The 21954-nt window shown below is 35.6% G+C and overlaps 1 protein-coding gene across 4 annotated transcripts in view; it reads left to right on the forward strand.

Annotated features, from left to right (window-relative positions):
• Nucleotides 1-20661, forward strand: part of TTC39B (tetratricopeptide repeat domain 39B) — a 43088-nt gene extending 22427 nt beyond the window's left edge. For 3 of the 4 annotated variants that reach the window (XM_044657026.1, XM_044657024.1, XM_044657025.1), the window contains 4 exons: nucleotides 3221-3332; nucleotides 10124-10241; nucleotides 16663-16779; nucleotides 20249-20661. In XM_044657026.1, coding sequence (XP_044512961.1) covers nucleotides 3221-3332; nucleotides 10124-10241; nucleotides 16663-16779; nucleotides 20249-20345 — 444 coding nt within the window. In that variant the 3' untranslated portion in view covers nucleotides 20346-20661. Of the gene's footprint in view, nucleotides 1-3220; nucleotides 3333-6870; nucleotides 6958-10123; nucleotides 10242-16662; nucleotides 16780-20248 lie in introns of all 4 variants that reach the window. The other variant, XM_044657023.1, reaches the window with a different exon arrangement.
• Nucleotides 20662-21954: the final 1293 nt, after the last annotated feature.

Consider the following 21954-nt stretch of genomic DNA (forward strand, 5'->3'; position numbering starts at 1 on the left):
CAAGACTAATTTACATATTATTGATAGTTACATTGGTGTGGTTGTTTCAAGTCTACATCCTCAACCGTGTCTGCATCAACCCATGTATTCAAGCGGTTGATTTTCTTCTGTGTTTCCATTCCTGCAGTTCTTCCTCTGAATGTGGGTTGCGTTCTTTACCATAAATCCTTCAGAATTGTCCTGGGTCATTGCATTGATGCTAGTACAGAAGTCCATTACATTTGATTGTGCCACAGTGTATCAGTCTCTGTGTACAATGTTCTTCTGGTTCTGTTCCTTTCACTCTGCATCAATTCCTGGAGGTCATTCCAGTTCACATGGAATTCCTCCAGTTTATTATTCCTTTGAGCACAATAGTATTCCATCACCAGCATATACCACAGTTTGTTCAGCCATTCCCCAATTGAAGGGCATACCCTCATTTTTCCAGTTTTTTGCCACCACAAAAAGCTCAGCTATAAATATTTTTGTACAAGTCTTTTTATCTATGATCTCTTTAGGGTACAAACCCAGCAATGCTATGGCTGGCTCGAAGGGCAGGCATTCTTTTATAGCCCTTTGGGCATAGTTCCAAATTGCTATCCAGAATGGTTGGATCAGTTCACAACTCCACTAGCAATGCATTAATGTCCCAATTTTGCCACATCCCCTCCAACATTCATTACTCTCCCCTGCTATCATTTTAGCCAATCTGCTAGGTGTGAGGTGATACCTCAGAGTTGTTTTGATTTGCATTTCTCTAATTATTAGAGATTTAGAATACTTTCTCAAGTGCTTATTGATAGTTTTGATTTCTATATCTGAAAATTGCCTATTCATGTCTCTTGCCCATTTATCAATTGGGGAATGGCTTGATTTTTTATACAATTGATTTAGCTCCTTTTATAATATCAGTAATTAGACCTCTGTCAGAGTTTTTTGTTATAAAGATTTTTTTTTGTTGTTTCCCTTCTGATTTTGGCTGCATTGTTTTTGTTTGTACAAAAGCTTTTTAGTTTGATATAATCAAAATCATTTATTTTACATTTTGTAATTTTTTCTAACTCTTGCTTGGTTTTAAAATTTTCCCTTTCCCATAGATCTGACAAGTATACTATTCTGTGTTGACTTAATTTACTTATAGTTTCCTTCTTTATATTCAGGTCATTCACCCATTCTGAATTTATCTTGGTATAGGGTGTCAGATATTGATCTAAATCTAATCTCTCCCATATTGATTTCCAATTTTCCAACAGTTTTTGTCAAATAGTGGATTTTTGTCCCCAAAATTGGGCTCTTTGGGTTTATCACACACTGTTTTGCTGATGTTACTTACCTCAAGTCTATTCCACTGATCCTCCCTTCTGTCTCTTAGCCAGTACCATACCGTTTTGATGACTGCTGCTTTATAGTATAGTTTAATATCTGGTATTGCTAGGCCACCTTCCTTCATGTTTTTTTTTTCATTATTTCCCTTGATATTCTTGATCTTTTGTTCTTCCAAATGAACTTTGTTATAGTTTTTTCTAATTCAGGAAAAAAAGTTTTTTGGTAGTTTGATAGGTATGGCACTAAATGGGTGAATTAATTTGGGTAGAATGGTCATTTTTATTATGTTAGCTCATCCTACCCATGAGCACTCAGTGCTTTTCCAATTGTTTAGATCTAGTTTTAATTGTTTGGAAAGTTTTTTGTAGTTGTGTTCATGTAATTCCTGTTTGTTTTGGTAGATAGATTCCAAAGTATTTTATATTGTCTAGAGTGATTTTAAATGGTGTTTCTCTTTCTACCTCTTGCTGCTGTGATCAAAAAGTTTGTCTTTTGACATTTAAAAATCACTTTATTTTTGCTTTCACAATCTTTTATGTATATGTAACTTGATCACTCATTTTGAATAGAAAATAACTAGTTACTTATTTACAGTTACTCACTTACTCAAACCTTAGTTTACTTACAGTGTTTGAGAACTTGGATCAGAAAATCACAGAAATCAAGTTTAGAGGGGCTGATGAAATCATCTAGATTAACATCTCCCCCTCTCCCCTTATGCCAGTTTAACAGTGAAAACTTGAGACCTGAGTGCAATGTGTTTTACCGAGTCATATAAGGGAAGTCAGGATATGAACATAGATCTTAGGACCCTATGTACAAAACTCTGGGCATTTTGGTTAATTTAAAATTCAGATTTAGCCATGGAGAGTAGGACCTTTTTGCTGTTTTTTACCTTAGGTTGCTTAGGGTCACTAGAGATTAATTGACTTGTATAGAAAATGCTGTTTCCTTGTATGTTAATTGCCAACTTTTATATTGGTTTCAGTGTGTGTGTGTGTGTGTGTGTGTGTGTGTACAGTCTTTCAAAGATGTATCCTTATTGCAATAAGGGTCTAGTGAATGCTTGTTGATATCACTGAATCTGCTTAGATGAAAGAGCCCAAACATCCCAACCCTGGTCTAGAGAAGAAGTAGTGTAGAAGACTGGGATGAATGCATCCTGACTCTAGGGCATTCTGAGGAAGTTGTGGTTTTTATTCAGTCTCTGATAGAAGCTGCTTATTTGTAATTTTCCCCATTTTATAAAATTATAGTGCAACATTCACAACCTAAGAGGTACTACTTGTTATATTAGATATGTATAATTATTGCCTGTAAAATAATTTTCATAGTTGGATTCAGTTGAATTTTTAGTGATTCAAGTGAAGATGATTTTTTCTACTGTTTTTCTCAAAAGTCTCTTTTTTCAATTTATTGCTTCTCAGTTTTAAACCTTTTCAGAGAATGTTACATTTTTTTCTTCAATATTTTTCCTGCCTAATAGTTATGTCTTTCAAACAGTTTCAGATAGGAGAGGAAACTATTTCCAGGAAAAAGCTCATTTGTTCTTTGTCAGAAAAAAATTCTTATTTCTCATCCTATTAAATTTAACCTGCAGTGAGAGAGCATTAGTTTACATTTTCAGGAGCTGTCATTTAGCCATATGGTCTTTAAATAAACTAGTTTTCCCCATATTGAATTACATTACTGGGCTGCAACATGTTTTAATGATATAAAAGAACATGAGCCCAATAAAATATTCCTAATGTTCATTTCACTGAATTTCTTGGAAACATTTTATATAAACAACAGGCATACATTTTAAAAATGTGTTAAAATCATCAACAAAAATCCAGATTATACAGAATCATTTATTATATAAGATCAGTTAGATAAGATTCTTTCCTCTTTTCCTCCTCCTTTCCACTAGGAAATGATGTATATCTGGAATGGTTTTACAGTAGTGGGCAAAAGACCTGATCTCACGGAAAATCTCTTGATCACCATTGAAAAAGCAGAAACAACTTTACGAAATGAAATAAGTAAGTATGAAAGGTAAGAACATGAAAGTCTTATCTTTTTCTTTCTACCTTTCCCACTTGTGCTTCGAGCTTTGATTTCCCAATCATTTAAATTCAGATGTGCCATAGATAAACACTGGATGAGAAGAGAGGAAAATGAAAATGAAGTGCAGTTCCCCACAAGATTCTGGTTCATATGAATTGCATGGAGCAATTGTTAGAGTTAGTGTGTTATAGCACCATCAGGCAAATTTGCTTTTACCTGGATTGTGATTTTCATGAAATCTTGTTGGGTCATTAGAGAATCAGTGCAAAGGGGAAAGACTGACATCATTGCCAAAGTCCATGGGTAGACTAGGCATTGCTAACATGAAAAAACAATGGGCAAATGTTTTACCATAAGAGACAGTGCTGCTTCTAGGCAAGACAATGGACAGTCACAAACTTTTCCACTAACTATACTTCATTGATCACCTAACTTTGTATTTCCAAGTCCTAGCATTGTATTGTTTTTTTTCTTTTCTAAGTGTTAAAATCTTAAAATCCATTTTGAAATTTGTTTGTTTGTTGTCTTAATCCAATTGTAAGACTATAAATTGACTTAGTCACCTTTATTTGGGGAAGAATAGACACTATGAGACCCCCTTGAGTGTTAGTATGCCAGAATCTCTCCTGATGTGCACTAGTAATGAAAAAGATGAGGTACATTTACAAAATTATAACCAGTCAGTAAACATTTTTAAATATCTATTATATGACAAGTACTGAGCTTTGTGCTAAGGTTACAGAGAAAGGAAGAAGTTAGTTCCTGCTCTCTAATGATGAAAACAGCATTACTATGTACAAATAAGATACACATAAACACACACATAAATTAGAGATAATATTGGGAGGGAGACACCAAGGGAAAGGCTTCTTACATAAGGTGAGTTTTGAAGGGAAGCTAGGGAAACCAAGAGGGGAGGATAAGGAAGGAGAGCATTCTAGATTTGGGAGTCAGCCAGTGAAAATTTGGAGTGTGTTGTTTGAGGCACAGGAAAGAGGTTAGTGTTACTGGATCACAAAGTAGATAAGCATGAATAAGGTATAAGAATACTATAAAGGTGTGTGGGGGGGAGAGATATGAAAGGTTTAATCACTCCTAAAATTGCTGCTAATTGGTTATAAATTACATTCTTCCTCCATTGATGGTAAAATAATTATAGATTAGTCATTTAATTTGGTTAATATATACTTAATAAATTTAAGATTATGAGACAGACAGGTGAAGTTAATATTGATCTTTAACAAAATTTCAAAATGGATCATTAGATTTTAACACTTAGAAAAGGAAAAAAATAGTGATGACTGGAATCAATATAGGTTCACTAAGAACCTTAAACCAAAATGTTATTTCCTCTTTTAATAGCACAATATGATTGGTATATCAGAGGAGCTTTATAGAAAAATTATGTTATTTAATTTCAGCAAGACATTTGGTAGGCTCATGGTATCCTTGTAAACAAGATAATAAATGAGGACTGTAGTCACTTTGGTGGACTTGAAGCTTGTTGAATAACAATGCTGGAAAAAATAATGCTAATTAATTTATTGATGTAAATCTGGAGTGAAATTTCTAGTTATTTTAAATTATCTAGTCATATGGCTCTAAAGTTCTATACTTGGCCCTCCACTATTCAACATTTTAAAAAATTAGCATCTTGGATAAAGACAAAGATGGCATGGCTATTAAATTTATAGGTGTAGAGTTGCAAAGGATAGCTAATGCATTGGATGACAGAATCAAAATTCAGAAAGATAAAATTGGCTAAAATGCTGGGCTGAACCAAAATGAAATTTAACAGGAATAAATATAAAGACCTGCATTTAATTTTTAAAAAATGAGTTGTACAGGAGGTAGGTAGGTGGCTCAGTAGCTCAGTGGATTGAGAGCCAAGCCCAGAAATAGAAGGTCTTGGATTCAAATCTAGGCTCAGATACTTCTTAGCTCTATGTCCATGGGCCAGTGACTTAACCTCCATTACCTACCTCTTACCACTCTTCTGCCTTGGAACCAATATGCATATTCATTCTAAGACAAAAGATAAGGATTTTTTAAGAAGTGAATTGTACTGCTATAGAATGGAGGAGAGACTTAAACAGAAGTTAATGATAAAAAAGGTGTGTGGGTTTTAGTTGAATGAGCTTTCAATGTGATCCAACAGCTAAAGCTAGTACAAACTAGGTTTCATTGAAAGATATTAAAAGAGAGGAAGACCTAGTCCCACTAAATTCTACACTATAGTTTAGTACCAATTAGTGAGAACTACAATGAATGTTATAAATTATTTAGATATGCACTTCATATTCCCATTGCACTGGAACCATGCACCATAGTTACAAAATTATAATTTCTACCAGTGTAAATTTGAATACATGGAATAGGATTCATTATTCACACTAATTAGGACCTATCTGTAGTTAGAACCAATAACCACATTTTTGGAGAAGGTCTTGTTAAACTAGAAAGTATCCAAGTAAAGGTAATCAAGAGGTTGAATTTTCTGGAAATCATCTTATATGAAAAATGTTTGATGGATCTGAGAATTCCTAACCTGAAAAAGAAAAGACAGAGGGTTAACATATTGACACTATTTTAAATACTCAAAAGTTTGTAATGGGAAAGCAGGAGTGCTGTAATTCAGTACAGTAATGTCTCCAGAAGGCAGAGGTAAAATTGAAGAGGAAGATAAATAGTGGCTCATTGTAAGGATTTTTCTAATATTTAGAACTATTCAATAACAGAGCTGCCTTCCAAATTAGTGAGCTCATTGCTATTGGAATTATTTAAGCAGTATTCAGACCATTTATTAGGGAAGTTATAGAAGGAATTCCTTCACTGGGTAGAAAATTGTACTGGATCAGGAGTTCTTAACTTTTTTGCATCATGGACCTCTGGCAATCTGCTGAAGTTTATGGACATAATGCTTTAAAGTATATAGTATAAAATACATACTCTTACAATGGAAACCAATTATGTTAAAATAAAGATTTATTTTCCCATCTAAGTTCATGGACCTCATTAAATCTAGCCATAGGCCCTTTATGGGGTCCGTGTGTCTTAGATTAAGAACCCCTGGGCTAGACATAATCTAAAGTCCTCATCTCCTCTAAGATTATATGATTCTATACACTGTTAATGAGTCACTGAACTTTGGAATCACAGTGGAAAAATGGCCACTACTAAGCTTTTATCTCCATCCAGTCATCCCCAGCTAGGATCATTGTTATAGGGAGAACCAGGTAAGAGATGACTCTACTCTTTTACTGATAAAATTCAAAATAACTCTCCTGACATTAATATTATTTTTGTATATGAAAGACAATGAATTTTAAAAAGAATATCTAACTAAAAGAAGTTCCTTTTACTTCCCGTACCCTCTTTTCACAAGAAAAGTAATGAAACTTCAGTACCATAGCTGGGCTGGAGCTTAGGTAGAATAGCCAAAAAATGAAATTGTTTATCTGCAGGGTTTGAGCAATGGACATAAAAACAATCCTTTTGAATTCTGGGCTACAGGGAAGGATGAAGAAGAGAATGCAACAGTATGGGAACATACAAAGAGGAGGGAAAGCTTTTCTCTGTTTCAAAAAGAGTCAAATAAAAGTACATACTTCTTCATCTCTGTTACGTTAATTGTCCTTGAGCATTATAAGCTAATTAAAATATTCAGACACAACCTTTATTATAACCCTCCACTTGTCATTTAATTTTTCTGGAAATCAATCAACAACTAATGTATTTTTTTTCTTTTTTACAAGTTCAGTAGAATAAATTTTTAATCATGAATTTCCTACATTGTGAATTGTCTACAGGGATTGGGATCACTCCTTTCTTTCAGTATACCTACTGATCAGCTAATTGATAGCAGTGGGAACATTAGGCAGGAAGGACTCCTGCCAGAGAGAACCATGGCCCTTATAAAAAAAAAAAAAACCCAAACCAGGTTTTCTCTATTCGTTCTAGTGTGCTCTTTTATTGATGCGAAAAGTGGTAAATTATGAGCAAGAACATATAGTATTAAAATGTGAGCAATTTATAAAATATAAATAATTTCTTAGAGTATGAAAAAATTACATATATAATTCAGAATGTCTTTTTCTTTTCCTCTGTTCTCATATATTGACATGATGGGATGATAGATGTTTCAGGCAGAGTTGCATTTCAAAGGTACAAATGTGGTTAGAAACTGGAAGAAGCTATTGTAGCAGAGAGTCAAAGCATTGTGTGAAAGCACTGGCCTTTTGCTAAAGGTCACTTTACAGATATGTAAGTGACATTATTCCTGATATTTATGGTAGAACTTTTAAGACTTACAAAATGCTGTCCTGAAAACAATCCTAGAGAAATGCAAATAATTATAATTATTTATTTATGCAAATACTATTTAACTTTTAGTCTTTTCCAGTGATTTGCTTCATTGAAAAGTTAAGCGATTTGCTCATTTTAAACAGGTAGTCCTGGAACCTAATTGAGTCTTCCTTACACTAAGGCTGACTCTCTTTGCTGTGATACATTGCCACAGGTCATAAAGATTACGCAAATTACAGAATAGTCTTCCCTTTTCCTTTTTTACTTCTCACATTTTTCACTTGTTAAACCTGGCTTATGTTTTTAGAAAATGAATTTTACATACAAATTCAAAATCCCATATTGTGACCAAGAGGTTCACTGATGTAGATATAATAACTTCTTATTAAGTATCTTTTAGGGGCAGCAAGGTGGTACAATGGACAGAGTGCCAGGCTAGAAGTTCAGAGGACCTGAACCTCAGACATTGGCTGAGTGACCCTGGGCAAGTCACTGAATATTGTTTGCCTCTGTTTCCTCATTTATAAAATGAGCTGGAGAAGGAAAAGGCCTTCTACACCAGTATCTTTGCCAAGAAAATCCTAAAGGGACATTACAGAAAATGAATGAACAAAAAAGGGTCCTTTAATTTTTTATTATAATACAAATGTCAGCAGGTCTCATGGAATGAAAATGCATGACAGCATTATTCTTTAACTGACTCCAAAAGTAAAATGAAAACCCAGTATGTTAGCAGTTTGTTCCTCAGCATCACAAGTAAATGTTTTCTAATCTTTGAGATGATTTTGTATAATGGAGAAAAATTGGCTATACATATAAATAATTTATTTATTTATTCATTTATTTGTTTGTTTGTTTGTTTATTCATTCATTCATTCATTTGTTTGTTTGTTTGTTTGCTTATTCATTCATTCATTCATGTATTTATTTGCTTATTCATTTATTCACTTATTTATTCATTCATTCATTCATTTATTTATTCATTTACTTATCTATCTATTCATTGATTGATTGATTGATTGATTGATTGATTGATTGCCCTTACCTTTTAGTTTAGAATCAATACTGTGTATTGGTTCTAAGGCAGAAGAATGGTAAGGGCCAGGCAATGGGGGTTAAGTGACTTGCCTAGGGACACACAACTAGGAAGTGTCTGAGGCCAAATGTGAATCCAGGACCTCTCATCTTTGGGCCTGACTCTCAATCCACTGAGCCACCCAGCTGCCCCCATGATTTTATTCCCTCCTTCCTTCCTTTCTTTCTTCCCTCCCTGCCTCCTTTCCTCCTTCCCTCCCTTTCTTCCTTCTTTCTTTCCTTCCTTTCCTTCCATTCTCTCTTGTTTTAGGTGTGACTAGAAATTCTTACCCTGTCTTTGAATTTACACTTTATCCTTGTTCTAGGATTAGAATAACTCTAACTCTCTCTGTCTCTCTCTGTCTCTCTCTTTCTCTCGTTCTCTCTCTCATTCTATTGTCTCATTTAATCTGAATTTTTACTTAAAAAAACTTACTAAAAAAGAAATTGTACACACTTGCACCCCCTAATCTCTCCCTCCCCACCTCACTTCCAAAAACATTTTGGAATGATTCACAAAACTAAACACAACAAAGAGATCATATCTAAGGCCAGCTTAATTGGATGGACATCACACATGGTTTGCTGAGTTAAACAGTAAAATCAGTTTTCACTCTGTATGGTATAAGCCAAAGTAAAGATGAATCTTATTTAAAAGTGGAAAGAAGAGTCCTTCTTAATATTTTTAGTCAAAGTAGTCAGGAGTTTGATCAAATCCTAAAATGCCTTTCATTTGCCTTAGCACTGTTTCGTCTAATTTTATTTGGTAGTTCTTTTTCAAAAAGAATGGAACCTAGGAGAATTGATAATGAGTTGTAAACATGATGATCTGAAGAGGGTATTTTACTTCTTGAATTTTTAATGGGTATGAAGCCATCTGTCTCTCCATATGTGTGTGTTACCCTCTCCTCCCGTTGCAGCCAACACTGTTATGAGGCACAACAACAAGCAAAGACAGCCCCCTTATTATTGCTTTGCTGCTGATAGACTTCCTGGAGCCTTCTCTCAGGTCTCTAGGCTTTTTTAGCCTTTCAGATTCCCCAACACAGCAAATCTGGGCCCTTGACTTTGGCTTGCATCTGTCTCAAATTTTTTTTGAAGCAGGTAGAGTTTACATTTTAGATAAATAAAACTCAGAAGTGCTAATGTAAAAAGGTTTAACATCTTTTAAGAATGAACATTTGCTTTTAAAATATGATTTATATTCTTCAAGAATATTTATGAGCATTATCTTGAGAAAAAGATTGTAACTTTTCATGATTTGCAATGACAAACATTTCCCATAGTTTTAAGTGGGTCCTTTATTAGAAATTTCACAAATAACAGCTCTAGCTTTTGATTTTAAATTTAATTTTAAAACAATTTTCTTTCCACTTTTTGTTTTAAGAGTGCAATGATTACTTCACGGATGACCAGTGTTTGGTGCAGTTACTGAAAGGTCTCTGTCTGAAGCACTTAGGACGCCTCTTACAAGCTGAACTGTGTTTCAATCAGGTTATTCAAAGGTAAAAATAAAAAGACATACAAAGATATCTTGTTGTTGTTGTGTTTTAAATTTGAATGCTGCTCTGTGGGAGGGATGCAGAGTTCTCTGACCTCCTGCTGTTATTCCTTTTTTTCCCCCCCTTTTTGATAATGCATAGTGGTGGCCTATTGTGTTTGTTTAATCTTCCTGAAGTCTTTTATGTTGGTTGAATTCCTTTTAAATTTTCCTTAATGCCTTGAATTTACTTGAAAAGATCCATAAATTCTTCAGCATATGTTCTCCTGCTGATGCTAAGTAGAACCCAACCTTTATATGCATTAATAGGTGGTTTCATGAGTTGTTGTACCCTTTCTCCCCAAAAGAAAAAAAGTTTCATGAGAACTGTTCATCACTCAGGGGAAGCATGTTTCCAAACATAGCTAAGGTTGGTCCTTGGACTTAGGAATCAAAGGTTTATATTTAAATATTTGATTTCTGACTTACTTAAATAGTATATTTCCAGTATAGGTAAGAAATCATGTGACAAGTTTCAGTAGTGTCTGCTTATTTTTCTGTAGAACATTTCCATCATTTTCTCTGAAACAGAAATTTTCTTTCCACTGGATGAATAAGCAATATATTGGTGATTTTGTTCCTGAACCTAACCTTTCTCTGTGTTTGGGTCTCCTCATCAAAGTCCATTTTATTGCCATTGCCATAATCCTTTTCATGGCAATTATGCTGACAATAGCTTACTGTTTCCCCACAGTGAGAGGAATAAAGAGTTAATGGAGAAATGGGAGTATATTCTCCTTGGCTGAGGAATTTGGCTGAAGGAACATGATTCTGTATTCATTCCTGCCCCCCCCCCCCATTTAGGTATTTTAATCTTGGACCAGGGATAAGCTAGACACTGCTATTTTCAAATCCTAGACACTGATGATATTTGTTTAACTGAACTGAGAATTACTTTGAGAAGCGACTTAAATTTGTTTGGATGAGATCTGTTTCCTGTGGTAAGAGAATTTCAGACATTTAAGAATGAATGTACCTGTTAAATTCATTTTGGATGGGGATGGGCACGTATGAAGTGCATTGTGAAGAGAATAATAAGCAAATATAGCTCTTTCTTTGTCTTCAGCTTAACCAACAATTACTAGTTTGTATCTATTAGATAAATAGAATGGTAGGTAGTACAGTGGGTAGAGCATAGAACCTGGAGTCAGGAAAACTCATCTTTCTGAGTTCAAATCTGGCCTCAGACACTTTCTAGCTGTGTGACCCTGGGCAAGTCACTTAAGCCCGTTTGCCTTAGTATCCTCATCTGTAGAATGAACTGGAGTAGGAAATGGCAAACCACTCCATTATCTTTGCCAAGAAAACCCCAAATGGAATCGCAAAGATGTCTGAAATTGCTGAATAACAACACTAGATGAGTGTCACTGTGCACAGTGCTGGGGATACAAAGATAAGGATGGAAACAATTCCCAATCTCTATTAGCTCATTTTATTTGGTGAAATATAACATTTACACTGATTAGTAAAAAACAAGATACCGTGAGATGGTAGAGACCACTTCTAATTAGGTGGGAGGATGAGAATCATGGATTGATAAAGGAGGTGACAGTTGATTTGCACCTTAGATGAAGTTAAGGATTTGAGGAAGCTGAAGGGAAGAAGGGAGTATATTTCAGATATGGAGAATGGCTTTTACAATAGCACTGAAATAGAAGATGGAATTCCAAGATTAGAGGACAGCTTGTGAGCTTGTTTGGCAGGAACATGGAATATGTAATGGTGATAATGTGAAAGTGTCAGGGAATTTAGGTTGGGATCAAATTGCTGATGTCTTTACATGTTAAACTGAGGACTTTATTTCAGAGCCATCAGGAAACTTCTGAAGATTTTTGAATAGGGAAGTGTCATAGTTAGAGCAGTTCCTTACATTTATTATTTTGGTGTTTGTGTGAAGTATAGTTTAGAGATGGGAAAGCCTGGAATTGGGGAGCTCATTTAGAAGGGTTTTGCTATTGTCTAAATGAAATAGTGAATTTTGCAATAGTCCAAATTACTGAGAAGTGAGGAGAATCTGAACTAAGGTAGGATCAGTGTGAGTGGAAAGAAAAGGATGGATCCAAGAACGGTTGTAGCGAGTGGTAGAAAAATCTTGTCAGCTATTCTATTAAATAGAATATTACATATATTATAAGTAAAGAATTCCATTTTGAGCTTGTTAATTTTGAGATGTTGATGGAACATCCATCCAGTCAGAGATGTACACTAAACAGTTGGTGGCGTGGAGTGTTGTTTCGAGAAATGTTTGACAATGTGTATGTAAGAGGGAAGATTGAATGGGCCAAATATAAGAGATAATTGGGGACAGGGGTGGGAGGAAATGGATTCAAATAGGAGAGATTGATCTTGGCAAGGAAAAAAAGCTCCCTCTTTGTCAAAGACTGAAGCAAAGGAAGAGAGAATGAGAAATGATTTGGAGAAGTTTTGAGATACATACAGAATAGGGAAAAAGAGAGAGCTCATGGAGAAGCTGACTGCTAAGAGGGAAGAAGCAGAGTTATTTTGGGGTATTGAATGAGGAGAAGGGTTGGAATAGTTGGTGTGAGTCACATGATAAACAGAGAAGGGCATATAAAAATATTTCTAGGCAGCAGCGAGGGTCTAGTTGAGAGTAGATGACATAGATCTGTAGTGGATGTAGTTGGCCCAGTTGGCCAACTTATTTGACAAAAGACATGGGTTGTAATAGGCCAAGGAAAGAAGGGTAGGCTGAACTGGTTACTTTGGGGATAAAGCAAAAGTGAGTCCAGAAGAGGAATGATGTAATAGAGAAAATAGAGAGCTTGTGGTGAAGAAGGTGAAAAATTAGGGCAGGAAAATGGGGGCTTAGGAGGTTGTGATCAGAGAAGGGAACTAAAGAATTCAAGGATCATGGAGGCAACAGTTATTGACCACAAAGACCGTATCTGAGGCTGGGTGTCTAAGGTAGGTCTTGGGAGCTGATATGTGAAGTGTGGCATGTTCTTTTCCTTGCCCACTATCTGAGTGCCTTAGAGAAGCTACATCCAGAGCTAGACAAGGTGTTGTCCAGGTTTGAGAGCACACAATAGGAGAGGTGAAAGCAGAGCTGGGGAAGAATAGAGCTAACACTTTGGAAAATAAGGCAGCCAGGAAGATTATAGAAGGAGATTTTAACCTTAGAAGACACTTGAGTCCTAGAGGGATTAGAGGGAAATAAGGTATAGAAGTTTGCTTACCATTGGCTGGCCAAGATAAGTACTTTTTTCATGGTGTTCCACTCTCAGGGTCCTGTAATGGCCAAAAGTGACTTTCATCTGTTCTTTCCCAAACTAGGGTAGATGTTGTTGAACTAGTAAGAACAATAGCCACTTGGTTTCTTTGCCTCATTCTGTGATACTGGGAGATGGGACATACCCAAAAGATACCTACATGTAAAATTTGTAATTGGCTTCTGGTCAAGGGCATGTTCTGGTCTTGGAGTTCAGCTGACAAGAAACCGATGTCTGGGTCCTCCGTTGTGTCATTAAATTCTAAGGTAGGGAGGCCATATTTACTCTTTAGGGGACTCTGGACTAGACCACCCATAGTCAGGATCTGTTGATGAGGGTCCAGGTAGAAGAAGGTCTTGGGGCAGGAATCTGAGTACCTGTGATGGCTCTTATCTTGGTATTTGATAGTAATCCTAGTCATTTTTTGCCACTATCTTGTGTTTTGCTGCCATTTCTCATAATGTGGATAATATACTATGCTTTGCATTTGAACATTAATTTCCTGGCCATCAATTCAATTAGGGAGTGACTGAACAAGTTATGGTATATGAATGTGATGGAATACTTTTGAACTATAAGAAGGATGAAAGACATAATCTCAGAAAAATCTGGGAAGACTTGTGTGAACTGATGCAAAGTGAAGTGAGCAGAACCAGGCGAACAATTTATACAATGAAAACAATAGAAAGACTTAGGAATTCTGACAGCAACTTAGGACCTTAATCAGATGCTTGGGGCACTGAGAAATTACATGCTTTTACCAGGGACACATATATGACTCCAGAGTCAACTCTTATCCACCTCACCATACTGCACTTTTGTACCTATCAGTATAAATGAACAAAGCAGCTGCCCAGACCAAAGACCATAGCCTAGAGTTCTCTGAGGTGTCTTAAAAGTCTTACTGTGACCATAAGCTATTAAATCTTTAAAACTGTACCAAGGCTTTTGAGATAACATATATGTTGTTGCCAAGGAACATGAAACTTGTCTAGTGGGTGCTGGGAGGCCATGTGAGCTCAGTTCGTTCCCATGAAAAATAAGGTTCATGTGACCTGAGTCAGTACTTTGCAGGTTGTGAAGAAAGTACTTTATAACCCCTCAAAAGCTTTAGAAATAGGAGCTAATTTTAACAAATAATAGGTAGTTTAAAATAAACACAAACCCTAGCACTATCTTAGAATCAATATTTACTCCCTTTCTCCCTCCCTCTTAAAAAGACATTATTATCTTTTAATTAAGTTCATTTATTTATTTATTTATTTATTTAATTTAGAAAGAAATTTGATGGCTACATAATTAATGTTCTTTCTCTCTCCCCTCTTCCTACCTCACTTCTGTAGCCAACAAGCAATTCCACTGAGTTTTAGATGTATCATTGATCCAGACCTATTTCCATATTATTAATATTTGTACTAGGGTGATTGTTTAGAGTCTGTATCCTCAATTATATCCCCATTGAACCATGTGGTCAAGCAGTTGTTTTTCTTCTATGTTTCGACTCCCATAGTTCTTTCTCTGGATCACTATCAGTGAACTACTTTTAGGAAGAAAGCGTCAATATTAAAATACAAGATGTGATTTTAGATGTCTTCTTTGGGTGGCAGTAGTGCTTTTTCTGTCTGTTAAAGACTGAAGCACTGGTTAAAATTGTCTCTGAAGAGGCAGAAAGCTGTAGTCTTTTTACTTTAATAATGTATATTTGGATTGTACAAAAAGATGAAAAAGTAAAAATATAAACCTCTCTATAAAGGTGCTGAAAATGAGATCTGGTATCTTTATAAAGACAAACTACATAAGAATTTTGAACTACATCAGGGTATCAGCATTAGATGCTATGACAAAAGTAGTGTTAGAATTGAGATTTTAGGACCAAAATATTTTTGAGAAATAGCTTGAAATGTATACCCCATTTTCCATTCCATAGTCTAATACCTGAAAAAAATGAGCTTTTCCCTGTACATAGGGAATGGTAGATTCCTGGCTAGATTGTTGACTTGAGAACAAATAACCACTTTTCTCAGTTGCCTTATTTTTGCCCTGTTAAAAAGAAAATAAAATAGTTTTAATCTCTAAAATCATCTTTGCAGATTAAAAGGGAGCATTTTCCTGAATGCTATATAATCAGTTATACTTTTGTTCAAGGGAACTTCTTTTTTCAGGAGTAATTATTGAGGCTACATATGTATGTAAATGCTTGTTGTTTTAGCACTTATGTTCTGCCTAAAATAAAAACACAATACATTTTTTTAATGTGAAGATCTTTGTTTTTTTGTGGAGCATGATATATCAACTTAAAAATAATTATACCTGCTCAAAAATGGGCATATTTTGATGTCAGTTTTTTTTAATGGTTTACGTACTTTATTGTTGTTTTCCCCATAAAGCCAGTTATTACTTTTATGTTAGTTTAATAATTTCAATTAATAATTTCAATTCTATTTTCAGGATTTCCAATTTAGTGCTTAACAGCCATGGTCAAGGTCATAGATGATCATTTCAAACATACTGCCATCATTCTGACATCTTCGTTAATTTTAGAGACATTGTTTTTTGTTAAACAAAAATCCTTTCATCATTAAATGAACAAACACATTGATTTTTCCTCCAACTCTTTCCCAAGTGAATATTATTTTCACAGAAGCTCTTATGAATCTCTTCTCCTTTACCACTTTCTCCCCCTATCTTTCCAGCACAGGTCTTTGAGAAAACAGTATCTACCTACAGTGAATTTCCCTCCTACAAAACACCTTTTCATTATCCCCCATTCTCTCCTCTTTCCTTCCAGTATCTGATGAAGGTATGACTCTTCTTTTTGACAAGCTGACCCCTCTACTTGTCCTCTTAATCTCATTTCTTCCCATCTCCTCTAGCAGATTGTCTCCAAAATTACCTTCCCTCCTCTAATTTTCAGTCTTTTCTTATCTACTGGCTCCTTTCACTATTGCCTAATAGCATGCTGAGGTCTCACATATTTCATCCCTTATTCTTTTTTTCTTTTTCATAGACTCCTTTAAAAAACCTTTTGTTGAGGTATTTGGTAGCATAATGGATAGAGGGCCAATTGATGTCAGTTTTAATGAAAAATGTATAAAATGTTGGTGTGTGTGTACCATCTCCCCCTGTCAAAAATAACTGGTTTATTTTTATTTCTAGTGAGAAGCAACTAAAATTTGACCACTATCTTGTGCCATTCACTTTGTATGAACTGGGACTTTTATACCAACAGCAAGGAGACACGGAGAAGGCAATACGCATAATAGAAACTGCAAAGTAAGTTGTGCCAGTATCTTTTCACATTGCTTATTGGAGAGTCACTGGACACATGCTTGTTTGAAGCATTCCCAGATTACCACCATTTAAAATAACCCCACCTTTCCTTAAACATCTATGCAGGTATTCAAGTCTTTCCTTTGTCTCATCACATTCTACCTTAAATCTTAGTTATGTGCATACATGCTGTATCTCCCTCTCTCCAGTCTTTTATCAAGTATTTTGTGCTTCTTTAGAGTGAGGGACTATGTTGTTTTTCAACCATGTTCTCTAGTTTATGTATAATAAGTATTTGTTGACTTGAATGGAGCCCTGGTTCCCATCAGCCACAAATGCTTAAAGCCAACAAAATCCCAGAGACATACAAGGATGGACTTGATATTGCTGCTGCTTGTTGGGCTTAAATCTTTGCTTTCTTTGGGTTTCCCTGTCTTTACTGCCACTTAGGGTAAACTATGACCATGGATATTCTGAGGAAGATGGTACAATGAATAGCTGTATCAGTTGCCCATCCCAACCCTCCCCTGTTCTGTATCCTTCCCCCAACAACCATCCTTGTCATCTTCATGTTCTGTTTGTACAGTTGATTTTTTGGAACCTAAATGAAGGATTTTTGGCATATCCTCACTAAATTTAACCATATAACATTTATCCCACTGTTCCTGGGTATTAGGATCTTTTAAAGTCTGGATCCTGGCATCCCCCATATTTGCTATTATTCCTAACTTCTGTGTTATGTACGGAAGAGAAAGTCCCAAGCCCGGCCTCCCAATTTAAGCACGCTCCAACTTTGTACACGTCATCACGTCAGAAACCGGTAACTCATTGAATCATGGAAAATGTAGTTTCAAAGTCCCCCAGATGTCCACAATAAGTCTGTCACACATCTAAGTATTCCAAGGCTCAAATGAGCCTCAAATACCTCTCAGTGGAACCCTTAAAATTCCAAATAACACACTTCTTGTCATTCACAGATTTGATAAGCATGTCAGTTATGTCTTTATCCCAGTCATTGGTAAAAATGTTTAACATAAATAAGACTTGGTGGACTATCATTGAAGACATATCATGACACAATCATTTACAGTCATTTAGCCAGCTGTAAATCTACTGATTATCCTAACATTCAGCCTAAATTAATGTCTGGCTTTAATTCAAATGTGGTGATGATTACTACACTTAGCTTCTATAGTCAAATGCTTTAACTCTATCATTCACCTGATCCACTAGTCCAGTCAGTCTATCAAGGATCACAGCAACTAATAGTGGTGATTATTTGCTATATTCTATGAGTTAGGGTAGAATTTCTTGATGACAGGAACTGTTTCATTATTTCCTTTGATGCTAAAGGCCTAGCGCTATTTCCTTTAGTAGGCACTAAGGAAAAAATGTGCTGAATTTAGTTACATTTAACTGTTCAGTCATTTTGTGTCTGATTCTTTGTGACCATCATTTGAGGTTTTCTTGGCAGAGATACTTTCCTTCTGCAGCTAATTTTACCTACAAATGAAGAAGGCCACACAACTAGCAAATGTCTAAGGCAAGATTTGAACTCAGGAAGATGAATCTTCCTAACTTCAGGCCAGGGGTTCTCTCTACTATATAATCTAGCTGCTAGAGGTTAGACTACAGGCAGTCATTTCTTGGAAGAAAGCTTTCTTAACACTTACCTTAATGATTTATGTCAATTTAATATTGTTTCATTTGTATTGATCCTGTGATATGTTTAATGATCTAGCCTGCCTCAGATTTCTCCATGTAAAATCAGGGAGCTAATAGTTTAGGAATAGTTTACATACTTAATCTTGTTCATGAAATGCCCTTGGTAGAAAAAAAAGATAACTTAAGTACATAAAAAAGACTAGCAATGACAGGTAGGTGGCTCAGTGGGCAGAGAGCCAGGTCTATAGGTGGTCTTAGGTTCAAATCTTGCCTCAGACACTTTCTTTCTAGCTAGGTGACTCTGGGCAAATCACAACCCCTTTTGCCTAGCTCTTACTGCTCTTCTGCCTCAGAACCAATATACAGTATTTATTATAAGCCAGAAGGTAAGAGTTTAAAAAAAAAGGTTAGTTTAGCATGAGAGGCTGACCCAGTTTTTTTTTTAACATTTATTAATATTCATTTTTTAGAAAAGTTAACATGGTTACATGATTCATGCTCCCACTTTCCCCTTCACCCCTCGTCCTCCCCCCACCCCTGGCCGATGTGCATTTCCACTGGTTTTAACATATATCATTGATCAAGACCTATTTCCAAATTGTTGATAGTTGCATTGGTGTGGTAGTTTTGAATCAAAATCTCCAATCATGTCTGCCTCAACCCATGTGTTCAAGCAGCTGCTTTTCTTCTGTATTTCCACTCCTGTAGTTCTTCCTCTGAATGTGGGTAGCTTTCTTTTCCATAAATCCCTCAGAATTGTCCTGGGTCATTGCATTGATGCTAGTACAGAAGTCCATTACATTCGATTTTACCACAGTGTATTGATCTCTGTGTACAATGTTCTTCTGGCTCTGCTCTTTTCACTCTGCATCAATTCCTGGAGGTCTTTCCACTTCACATGGAATTCCTCCAGTTTATTATTCCTTTGAGCACAATAGTATTCCATCACCAGCATATACCACAATTTGTTCAGCCATTCCCCAATTGAAAGACATACCCTCCTTTTCCAGTTTTTTGCCACCACAAAAAGCGCAGCTATAAATATTTTCATACAAGTCTGTTTATCTATGATCTCTTTGGGGTACAAACCCAACAATGGTATGGCTGGATCAAAGGGCAGGCATTCTTTTATAGCCCTTTGAGCATAGTTCCAAATTGCCATCCAGAATGGCTGGATCAGTTCACAACTCCACCAGCAATACATTAATGTCCCAATTTTGCCACATCCCCTCCAACATTCATTACTCTCCCCTGCTATCATTTTAGCCAATCTGCTAGGTGTGAGGTGATACCTCAGAGTTGTTTTGATTTGCATTTCTCTAATTATTAGAGATTTAGAACACTTTCTCAAGTGCTTATTGATACTTTTGATTTCTTTACCTGAAAATTGCCTATTCATGTCTCTTGCCCATTTATCAATTGGGGAATGGCTTGATTTTTTATACAATTGATTTAGCTTCTTGTATATCTAAGTAATTAGACCTCTGTCAGAGTTTTTTGTTATAAAGTTTTTTTCCCCAGTTTGTTGTTTCCCTTCTGATTTTGGCTGCATTGTTTTTGTTTGTACAAAAGCTTTTTAGTTTAATATAATCAAAACCATTTATTTTATGTTTTGCAATTTTCTCTAACTCTTGCTTGGTTTAAAAATCTTTCCTTTCCCAGAGATCTGACAAGTATACTATTCTGTGTTCACTTCCCTCTTTGTATTCAAGTCATTCACCCATTCTGAATTTATCTTGGTGTAGGGTGTGAGATGCTGACCCAGTTTTAATTTCCTTTTTGACATATTGTTGTTCTTGCCTTTTAGAACCAACTACAAAGATTACTCTATGGAGTCCAGACTTCACTTTAGAATCCATGCAGCACTCAGCAGTCTGAGAGGCTCTCCTGCTTCAACTCCTTGATGGAAGGCACCTTGGTGGAAGAGTCCTCTAACCTAGCAGGAGCTTCTCTCCTCTAGAGAAGTCCTTGTATTAAAATGGATAAGTGATCATGTACATGAGAGAGAGGGAACAAGCAAGTTGATTTTATTATCAATGTTTTCTTTCATCTAGTTCTGTTTGGATGTTGTCCTCTTGTTTCCAGGTTTTGTCTTTTCCCATGGAATTATACCATAGCTACTTTGTTCAGTCTTTTATTAGAAAGTATTTTGTCTTATAAGAAGAAACTTCATGTTAGACTTGAATTGGGCTGTGTGCAGGGGGGGTATTTTAAGACTTGCAGGTGCAATAAAGTCTAATTTAGATGATTTTTTTCTATGTGCAGATTGATATTGTTGAGGTAGCAGGTCAAAATCTTATGATGCTGAATCATATCTAGAGATTCAGAGGAGATGATATTTCTGTACTATGCTATTTCACATCCTTTGGGCCCCAGAGCTGAGCCTCTTATCATTTAGTCTCCATGAGCATTTCATAATCTGATTTTAAAAAGAAATCACCTTCATCCAGAAATACAAAGTTACTTATAGATATGCCTTTCAGAAGAATATGGTTCAGAACTAACAAAGGACAGGAACAGTGTAGGCCTAAAGGCCTTCCCTCACTTGAACTGAAACCAAAATGTTGCCTTTTTCCTCTGTGTGATAAGAGGAAGTAAGTTTTATTTTTTTTTTGAGACAGAGAGAGAGATGTTGGCCTCTCCTTGAATGTATTGAAATCATTTGTATTTCTCAGAGCCTGTGTGTATCTCTCTATTGAGAAAATGAAGACCATATTTGTTCCTGGGCATTCAGTAGTGAGAAAGGAAGACCTGAAAGTATAAGTTGTGATTGTTTTTTTTTTCCTCCTCAGGAAGCAAAGCACAATTAACATTGCTTATACAATGTAGTTCTATCTTTATAGTTCATTATGTTTTGGTGATTAGTATCTGATTTTATGATCTCTCTTTGTTCTTAATTTTTTTAAAGATCTATGTGTACACATTAGTAATATATTCAGTCCTTTATTTGAAAACTATAGTCTTGGTACACTTAAATTAACATTATTTTTTCAAAAATAGTTGCTATAAAAATACATGACATGAAATTTCAGATATTTTAAAATTACGTCTTTAAAGTACATCCTATTTCACAATTGCCACCACATTTTTTTTCCTGAGGGGAGGGGTAATTCTGCCTTAGCACCAAATACCAGCTGCTAATGGCCAGAGCAGGGAAGGCCAGATAAATTTCATGATATAGCAGGGTTCTTTCGTTTATATTGTGAAGTATCATTTGTTACTTTAAGTAAAAGTTTTTTTTTTTTTGAGGATGGCATTGGCACATGAAAGGGTCCAGGCAGTCCCTTTGTGAATTCTGAGATGTGAAAAATCCAAACATATTTATATTAATTCATGGAACTAATCAAGTAAAAAATGTTGTACTTGGTACACAGTTGAGTGCTTGATAAATGCTTTTTTGTTCATTCAAAAGATATCTATGTAAAGCATCTACATATTGGCCTATGTAATAAGACAGGTAGGGAACAAATTTACTTTCTCATTCCTAGTTATTCCTTGCCATTAATTCATGTT

The sequence above is a fragment of the Gracilinanus agilis genome, chromosome 1, assembly GCF_016433145.1.
Source record: "Gracilinanus agilis isolate LMUSP501 chromosome 1, AgileGrace, whole genome shotgun sequence".
NCBI lineage: Eukaryota > Metazoa > Chordata > Mammalia > Didelphimorphia > Didelphidae > Gracilinanus > Gracilinanus agilis.